At 42.5% G+C, this 9,571-nt stretch overlaps 1 protein-coding gene and 1 long non-coding RNA gene across 2 annotated transcripts in view; one reads left to right on the top strand and one right to left on the bottom strand.

Annotated features, from left to right (window-relative positions):
• Positions 1-2,671: 2,671 nt before the first annotated feature.
• Positions 2,672-8,292, bottom strand: LOC109279807. The gene is made up of 3 exons (XR_002086346.1): positions 8,125-8,292; positions 7,174-7,330; positions 2,672-3,449 (listed from the first exon to the last, which is right to left on the bottom strand). It is a non-coding gene; the product is annotated as an uncharacterized LOC109279807 (long non-coding RNA).
• A 612-nt stretch (positions 8,293-8,904) lies between these two features.
• The window catches only part of DHRS12 (dehydrogenase/reductase 12), a 32,162-nt gene continuing 31,495 nt past the window's right edge, over positions 8,905-9,571 (top strand). The window contains exon 1 of the mRNA XM_019474839.1: positions 8,905-9,041. Within this exon, the coding sequence (XP_019330384.1) occupies positions 8,905-9,041 (137 nt within the window). The remainder of the gene's footprint in view (positions 9,042-9,571) is intronic.

The raw sequence follows: 9,571 nt of genomic DNA, 5'->3' as shown, positions 1-9,571 counted from the left end.
ATTGTATAGCTAACTAAGGGTGCATTTGGTCCATAACGATTTTAATTCAGGCCCTGGCTTTAAGAATTGTTTATTTCCAGAAAACTAATCCTAGAAAGAAGGTAGGATAAAGAGTGAAATAATCTGACAAGAGGGCAACATCTGTGTAGCATTCCCCTGCTCTGCAGCAGCCACTCAGGAGCAGTCACGGTCAGGCTGTCCCTGCTCAGAAATCCATGGAATGGGAATTACTAACACTGCTGGCTGACTTAGGCCATGCACGGTTGTATGTAGGGAGATATGACCAATGGAAATCTTTCCTTTTATTCGTGGGCCTCAGATTGTGTCTGGGAGAAATCACAGGCTGTGTTTTCCCAAGAGCTGCTCCACTCCACGCTCTCCACTGCCTCTCTAAAGGTACTACACATTTCTGAAACTTAACTGCTGCCAATGGTGGAATGCTAGAATTCCTCCTTCCCACCCCAAATACTTCACTGGCTCAGCACTTGGGCTCCTGGATTTCAGCGTTCAGTTCTGAACTGATCGAAGTGATTTTACCTTCAGCGGAGAGCATCTTTCATTCATTAAGATGCTGAAGTGTTCAAGAAATTGCCTATCAGCAGGCATAACTCCATCCATCACTCGAATGCAACAAAGCAGCTGTTTATCATTACACATGAACTTTACCCAAATGCTTGGAACAGGCATAAAAAAGAAAATTATACTCAGTTGATAATGCAAAAGAAATTTAACAAGAAAGTAGCTACACACACTCCACCCATAAGACTCCGGTACAAACTTCCCTGTTCTTGCGAAATGCTGCTAGAATCATTCTTGATCACACGGAATTAAGGGCTCATACTCTTGATTAAGTCTGAACTGATTCCCACGTCACTGCACATCCAGTGACATTGCAGCAAGTGATGATGTGTGCGCTCCTATCTGAGCAAATATGAGGTGATCTTAGTTCTGCCCGGAGGAGAAGAGATGTAAGCTAAGTCACATTGCCTTGTGTTTTCTGTGTGCCTGTGTGGGCATAGTTACAGCAGCTCAGCAGATGTGCAATGATTTATCAAACTTCAGCCACACAACGGTAAGCCTGAGGCCTATGTCTCATTCACGGGGGGCTAAGACTGACTGATTCTCTACAGTCTACCATGGAGGCTTAATTCTTTAGGTATGAGAACGCGGTGCATTCATTGACGTCTTGGGAAAGTGCTGCCAAATCACAGTGCTAGTGCTCAGTACCTGGCTGGCACAAACGCAAAATGATAGAGGAGGTATCAATGAAGCAAAAGGCAGTTGTGAAATACCTTGAAGTTATACAGAGTAAACAAAAAGCTTTGTTAGGACTGGGAGAGGAAAATTCTGAATTGATACTATTTAACGTCACTTGTGTACATCAATAAGCTATGGCACATGCAAGTGTGAACATCAACACCTCCAAAATTGTTGGAGCCATCAATTCTGTATCCAGAGAGAACTGAGCATGCCTTCTGCACTTCCACTGCTACTGCCTCCTTCAGCAGGCTGCAATCAAGGTGTGGAGGAGAACGCGGTGCATTCATTGACGTCTTGGGAAAGTGCTGCCAAATCACAGTGCTAGTGCTCAGTACCTGGCTGGCACAAACGCAAAATGATAGAGGAGGTATCAATGAAGCAAAAGGCAGTTGTGAAATACCTTGAAGTTATACAGAGTAAACAAAAAGCTTTGTTAGGACTGGGAGAGGAAAATTCTGAATTGATACTATTTAACGTCACTTGTGTACATCAATAAGCTATGGCACATGCAAGTGTGAACATCAACACCTCCAAAATTGTTGGAGCCATCAATTCTGTATCCAGAGAGAACTGATCATGCCTTCTGCACTTTCACTGCTACTGCCTCCTTCAGCAGGCTGCAATCATGCAGGTGTGGAGGGACACCTGGGTTTGGGAATATGATTAAATACAACTGAGTTACACTGACTTACTAAGTTACTACTCTTCTCCTGACCCACCATCAGCAGCATAGTTTCTCTTGGGTTGCTCCACTGGCTAAATAAAGCACTCAGTTTAAACCCAAATGAAAGTAGTTTAATTGAAGGCACTTTATCTCACTTTGGGGTAAGCAAGGAACGTGTGCATGGTCCACAGCACCTTAACTTGCAAGCAGCAACTTTTTAAATTGCCACAAACTGATGGTGTCCCAGACATATGCTCAGTCCCTGGAGAAGTAGGCAGATTTCCTCAGCAAACAGCTGTGGGGGAATTAAGCCATTACAGCCCAAGGGTCAAATGGCTGAAAATACAATCTACATCTTGGTATGAAAATGTTTAATATTTTGCCACTAGACTAAAATTACAAATTTAAAATGTTCATTTTTTTTCACAGTAATATAAATGTCTTCTGGAGATTGAATAAAATACACCCTTAAGCTAATTATTATGAACTCAGAAATGTGTTGACTACGATGCAGGAAACCAGCTGTAACTGTTCCAGTTAAATCATCTCCCCTTCTTGAGAAACAAAGGTCTACTTCTAGCTTTTAAAGCAAAAAATATACATGATTTCAATGGATAGATAGCCTGCTCACTGCTAGTTGTGGGTACTACAGAAATCTAATAACATAAAGACACAAAGACATTTCTGCATGCACACACAGACTCTAAACATATACATATCATAAATGCAATGGTAGCAGCCATGAAATAAATCACACTTATTACAGTTTATTGCCCACAGTATATTTCTCCTCCCACTACTCCACCTTTTTTAGCAATGGGTATGATATTCCAAAGCTCTAGGGAGCAGCTTCCCACAGCTGTTTTAAAAGCTGCAGCCAGACAGGCAAATGTTTTGTTCCTTCATTCCAAATGTTGAACACAGACAGCTCCTACCTGCTGACCCAAAGAAGAGAGGAAAGATGAGCAGCAGACATATCACAGACCTCACCTCCTCAGGAGTAGAAACAGGAACGTTGTGCTGTTGGAGAAGAGAAGTGGATCTCTCTCACAGAGCACTCGCTCTGAGCTTTATGAGGTCCCAAGACATCAGACTTTAAAACTTTAAAAAGGTGACTGTGCAGAAAAAAATAAAGAAATAGAAGCTATTCTAGGTTATGTCAAGAGCTGTTTTGAATGTCTCAGATCCTGAAATGTGAACAGTTGGTGTAAATGAGCCTAAATGCTTTGACTTTACAGGCAAAAGGCTACGCAGATTAAACTGGTGGTAACTTGTACACATTGTACAACATTCTAAACCAGATCAGTTTCTGTAAGTTATCTTGAATCTTATCTCTGATTATTCATCTTCCCCAGATTCTAGTTGAAAGGGAGTTTGCATCACGATGAAGACCCATTTATGTTCTACAGATAATATAGAAAGGATTGTTGTATCAGGACTGCAATTTGAAATTGTTGCTTCTTGGCTTATGTTTCTTGAGGTTCCTGTTTGCTACTGGAGTACATGAAAGTCCCACAGGTGCTAGCTGTAAGAGGAAAAAGAAAACATTTTTAGAAAGTACAATATTTGAGGGAAAATAAAAAAGGCTGACAAGCGCCATCTGATACTGCATAGTACAAGAAAACAAAGTACAAGAAAACTGCTAAAAAGAACAATGTTATATTGCAAGCACAGGTTTCTGAGAAAATTGTATGAAGTTCTGAGGAATCACATATAGATGTCTGTAACAGTGAATTTCTACCAAATGTCTCATTTGAATAAAAATGCAGGGAGGAAGATATTGACCAGTGTAAGTGCATGAGGCCATGTGATTGGAGTTTAAAAATTAAGGTACTTTACATTTACCAGTCATGCTAATTATAATCAACCCTGCTGCAATTTCACTGAGATGAATAGTTACATCAGAGACTGATTTCACCCACAGATTTGAATCTAAGCCATGCTGAGTCTTCTGTACGATCATTAATACTCAAGCAAAGGGGGAATCTGTGATACCTTTCCCCGTGCTGCAGTATAGCAGCTCAAATGCGAGAGATGCTCTGAGATGCAAACTGCGGGCCTGTAGGCCAACCTCAGTCCTCTGGAAAAAAATATTTAGCCTTTCAGTATCAATATGAAATGAGTACACAGGGTGCAAACAGTGGAGGAAAAAAATCCACTATGCACACTTAGTCACAACTTGCTACAGACAACACTTTTTTATTATCATTGCTTATTTTTGTTTTTTATATTGCTATTCTACTTCTGCATGGATTTCACATTACTAGTTCAGAAATTCTATTTATTTTCAGAATATATCAGAAAAAGAGTTGCTTCATTATTTTTAATGGACTTTTAAAAAAAATTTGTCCAACAACAGGTGAAATAAGAATTTTAATAAACAGGTCTGGTGGTTATTTGCAGGGGAGGTGTCCTGGTTTCGGCAGGGAGGACACTCAGCGGTCCCTCTCCTTGCCAGGACATGCCTGTCCCTGGGAGGCCCCGCAGGCTCTCAGAGACCAGGGCCCTCAGCAGTTGATGGAGCAAACTCATACTTCTGATAAGGCAAATTAAAAGATTCCTTTCACTGGCCCCTGAATAAAAAGGAGTGATTGAGCTGAGCTGATGACATACTGCTACATTTGTTTCTCGAGAACAAAAGGCTATTTGGTCTGAGGAAAGCCTGACTGTTCATTGGAAACAACGCTGCTGATAACAGCGACTGGCAAACTTAGCAATGACTTGGGTATAAGAGCACACAACAAGGAAAATACACTACTGTTCATAAAAACACCACACATGCCAGAACTTTGACCCCTCCCTGCATTCAGGATGAGCAGCTTTTGCTTCCCTCTTCGACCACTCACCAAACCTTCTGCTTCAGCCAGGCAAAAGGAAGAGTGCCGACTGCCTCTCCCCAGGCTGCTGACAGCTCTTAATTGCTATTACACTCACTGGGGCAGCGCTAGTTTCTAAAGCTGGAGTTTTCAAATGTTCTGCACCTAGAGCTGAGGCCAGCATGGCAAATGCAGGGTTGGGAGTGGCTGCCACAGCAACAGTGGCTTGCACATGGTTGCCACTTCCTTTGAAAACCTGTCCACAATTATAGATGCCAAGCTTTTCTGTAAATCTGGCCCTTAAAGCCTGCTCCTGTTCCCATTGCAATCAGTGGCAATGTTCTGATTGATTTAATGGGAGCAGGCACAGAGACTTAATTAGAAAATTGGTAACTGCAAGGAAAGGAGAGAATGCACAACAGCCTGCCAGATCTCCGGTATGAAGCAAGCAAAGGAGCCAGTTGTCCTTAAGACAGAGATTTTAGCCTCTCAAAAAGAAAAAAAGAAGGATAATAAGAGATTGGCAAGATGGCCTTGAAGCTGCTTTTAAACATCCTGTATAATATATATAATTGCTTTTCAGCTCTTGAGTACTCTATTTACCTTTTAGATCTGTTCCCTGTTTCTGGAAAGAAAATATGAAACATGCTGAAACACACAGCGATCGGTATTTTCCATTTTTCTCTTGTGTTGGGAGGCAATTAAAAGTTTGCTTAAAACTCCTTGCAGGTACAGGTACAAAGATGGATCAAGTCTAAGGTGGGTTTTTCATATTAGTCCAGCTGGGAGCCAGAAAGGTATTTTTCACCAGCTCTTGTGTTTTAAGAAAATACTGAGATTCTCAATTCATTACTGCATGAAAAATCCTAATATCTGGAGGTTATTAGGATTTTATTTGCTCCAGATTTTATTTGCTTTGAGGATTATCTGCATTCACGGAGGGCCTGCATAACAGACTTGGGGGCTACTACTACACTGGTAAATGCATCTATCTGAATGCAGGACCACCAAGCCAAGCTGTGCAGTGTTAACCCTGGTGCAGTCTCGTCCATAGTGCTTGGGAACAAATTATCCCCTGAGCAAACTATCCCCCCTGACAATGTTTGAGCTTGTTTTGGACAGAAGTATCTATTTAATACTTAAAGAGAGCCTGGGCATCAGCAATCATTTGCCTAGTATGGGCAATAAGAAGATCAGGACCTCGGAATATGCTACAAGTTATTTGATAGTGTAGATACTCCTCAAGGGGGACAGTTAACTTGGATATGTTTTATCAGGGCTAAACACCGGCTTGTGTTTAGCCAGGGTAAAGCCATTTTGTTCTATGCTCAAATGAGGGACATGTCTGGAGCTCAACAGACTTGTGGCTCTCTTGATCCCGCCCTTCCAGTGGGGGAGCCAGGCTATACATTATCAGTTGCTGGCTGTGATAACTATCTGAGATGTTGGCTGCCAATCCATGAGGAGAATTCCTTGTCTAAAAAATCCTTCGCATTCAGAGCAGTGTCCTATTGGAGTTTAACGCTAAGCTAGTAGCAATCATGAAAGAAACCAAAACCTTCCAAATTTCCAAAGCTCCAGAATGGATTCTAATTCAGCTAACAAGGTATATCAACCTAGAATTCAGTACAAAAGACAACATGCAGCCAAAACTCTTGATGGGGGCAGAAATTTTGCCTCTGAGAGTACTGTGAGGCAGTCCCTTCATTAGCACCAGCCAATTCTTGGCAAAACTATGTCTTACCATTCTCCTGCACACAACCCATACTGCCTCATCACTGTGATGGCTGGGTTAGCAGAGAACACTCATACAACCTCTACAGCCTCCTGCCTCTGGAACAACAACATAAAAGCAAAACATCACAGGGGGTGAAATGAGTAGCAGAAACATCTAGGTGTTAGGACACTGTGCAACAGCTCGCTTCTGATATGAAGCTGTTCAGAGAGAGAGATATTTCATGGCTGAAATATTTATGCACAGATGTGTAAACACCGTGCTGTGACGATTCCTTTCTGGGTGCAAGCTTAGGCCCTCACTATGGAAAAAGCGAGTGTTTCCAAGCAGAAATCTCTCAGCTGAGTGTGCTCAGGGATTGTTGCACTCTGGCAGAGGCATCATTTCTCAGCCTTTACAAAATCTCCTGAAAATGGCATTTCTTAGAAGGGTATGGCTAACATCACAGTAGGGGTGCTAGAGTATTTATGTAATATCCTCAGAGAATTCTGTGTGTGTACTAGGGTGACACTGGTTCCCAACCCTACATTCAAATGTCTTCCTAACAATCTTATCTTCTCTAATGTTAATAAGAGTAATATGCTGTAATTGCCCATTACTGCTTAAACCCCAAAATATTATGAGCTGCTCCCATTGTCTGGCTGCCGTAATATATTTTTATGTTTGACTAATGGACAGCTTCTGCCATGCATACTCACATTGGTTAGTACCTCAGGGCTGCACCATCCAGCATCTTGCTGATTACAGTCCAAATGGTTTAGCCTGTAAGGAATTCTGTGTATCTGCATACACCCCATTTACTTTCAGAGGTCGGCAGGCTGCAGGGATGTACTCCCCAATTTATGAGAACATAGACTGAAATTACAAACAAAACACATCAGAGCCATCATCCAGTTTTTCTTGTACTAAGCCATAGTCTCAGTGCTTAAGAAATAAACAGGGTAAACAAAGAAATGACAAGGGAATACAACACAACCTGGCTTATTGCATTTACTCACAGGAACTTCCACAGGGTTTTTATTTTGGTTGGGGTTTGCTAATGTTTTTCAAACTGAAGCCTATTTCCTGTAAAGAACGCAGCTAATTCTGTGGCGTAAGCAACCGTGGAACATTATTGTTCTCCTAACAGCACACTGAGATGCACTGAAGGTTACAAAGCCCAAGGTGAGACATTCTCCAACTAGCACAAAAATGTGGGGCAGCACTGCAGTTTTCTGCCTGGATATTCATAACAGCAGGCATGCCCACATAATTCTCTGGTTTTCCCCTGCTGTGTATTTTCCCTGAGCCAGGGTTCAAGGAAAGTACCGGGAACAGCAGGCATGCCCACATAATTCTCTGGTTTTCCCCTGCTGTGTATTTTCCCTGAGCCAGGGTTCAAGGAAAGTAACCAGGCAGGCTTGTACAGGCTGTGAGGGAAAGGGAAGAGCTGAAGGGCTAGCAGGGCAAGGGATTGAAAGTAGGAAGAGGGGACATTATCTCAGCCTGTACACAGGACTTGCACAAGCCTAACATCTGCTCTGTTCACAGCGAGTGTGATTATCTAACGTCATTATAGCAGTCTAGGCTGTACAGTTTTGGTTGCTAATTACACGTTGTAGGTGATGATCACAAAACTATTTCCATATAGCTCACAATTATATACTTACAGACATCATAGTATGTATCTGTAGTTCAGGCTGCCATTCGTTTTCCATTATAGGAAATAATGTTCTGCCAGTCACACTATTGCCAAGCTGTTCCTTTCTGGGCCAGAAGTTTCCATTTCAGGCATCAGAATCAGGATGAATTGTTTAGGAACACTTCAATCAAAAACGCCTAGCCATTTCCAAGAACAAAATCAGTTAAAACTGACTCAGGCTGCTGAATTAAATAAATTCTTTCAGCTGTTTTAATAAGAACAAGCATTTTCAGATTTCATGCAAAGGTATGACATTTAGCTGGATGGTCTCTGAATGGAACAAAATAGCACTGTGAAAATGTGTCTTTTTGCCCTCTGAAAACTCTTATTTCACACACAATACCTAGTACAAGCAGACAGTGCTGAGTTCAAAAGTTTTAACTTCATGGTGGGAAGTACCTTTTGTGTGAGCCTAATACTCACACAACGTGCTGAGAAAGTGGAAGACTTTAGTACGAGGCCTTTGCCAGAGTGAAAAGATTTAGAAAAAGAAGTATCAGGCTATCATACAGGGTCAAAAAAGACAGAATATTCTCATTCCTCCCCTATCTCTGCTATTGAAACCAGGTAACTTAAGCTCTTGAAAACTTGGATAGGGTTCCCAAAGTAGCTTCTCTGCATGGGGCCCTGCATACCACATAAAATACATGGATTTATCTAACTTGCACACTGAACTTTGTAAGTTCATAGTCCTTTAATGTACTTAAAACATAATTAAACCTATAACAACAATTTCCTTATGGCTAACATGGGCTGTCCAGATGTGCAACTCCAAGTGATTCTCTTGGGCTTCATAGCTCCAATGCACATACCAGAGGAACTGAAAACACATTTTGAATTTCACTCCCCCTACTGCAAGGGCCGCTTGTGTACCCTTTCCTACAGGTATACTTTAGCCTATTAGTAGGAGCCAGGAATTTCATGGGTTTATTTGTTACATAAAATGCTACTTGGTGTGGCACAACACGGCTGTTTATGTTTCTGCAAGAGCATCCCTTTGACAGCTTTCCAGAGCAGAGGAGGCAGGCCCAGGTGCTGTAGCACTGCTCCGCATTCCCAAAACATGACACCCCATTGCAAGCCCTGGCTTGGTTGACAGCAGGTGCCCTGGGAAACTCTCCTTCCTTCCTCTGCCACCGCCTTCACCAAGGCACAGCAGTCTCCAGCACGGTAGGGGCTAACTGCGGCACTTGCCAAAATGCCAGGCTGGCTGGAGGCACCCAGGCCAGTTGGCTAAAAGCAGCCCCCTTTCCTTGCTGGCTAACGAAGAAGGGGGAAAAATGGAAAGGATAAGAAAAAACAACCCACAAACCGCTGTGGGGGAGGAAGGGGGCACAACTCCCCCTCACAGACACACACTACGCTCCCTCGCACCCCTCTCCCCCTCGTGCGGCTAAACAGTAATGGCGGCGGCA

This window comes from Aptenodytes forsteri, unplaced genomic scaffold (assembly GCF_000699145.1).
Source record: "Aptenodytes forsteri isolate BGI_AS27 unplaced genomic scaffold, ASM69914v1 Scaffold155, whole genome shotgun sequence".
In the NCBI taxonomy this organism is placed as follows: Eukaryota; Metazoa; Chordata; class Aves; order Sphenisciformes; family Spheniscidae; genus Aptenodytes; species Aptenodytes forsteri.
Note: the sequence above shows the minus strand (reverse complement) of the source record. Positions and strands in the feature narration are given on the sequence as shown.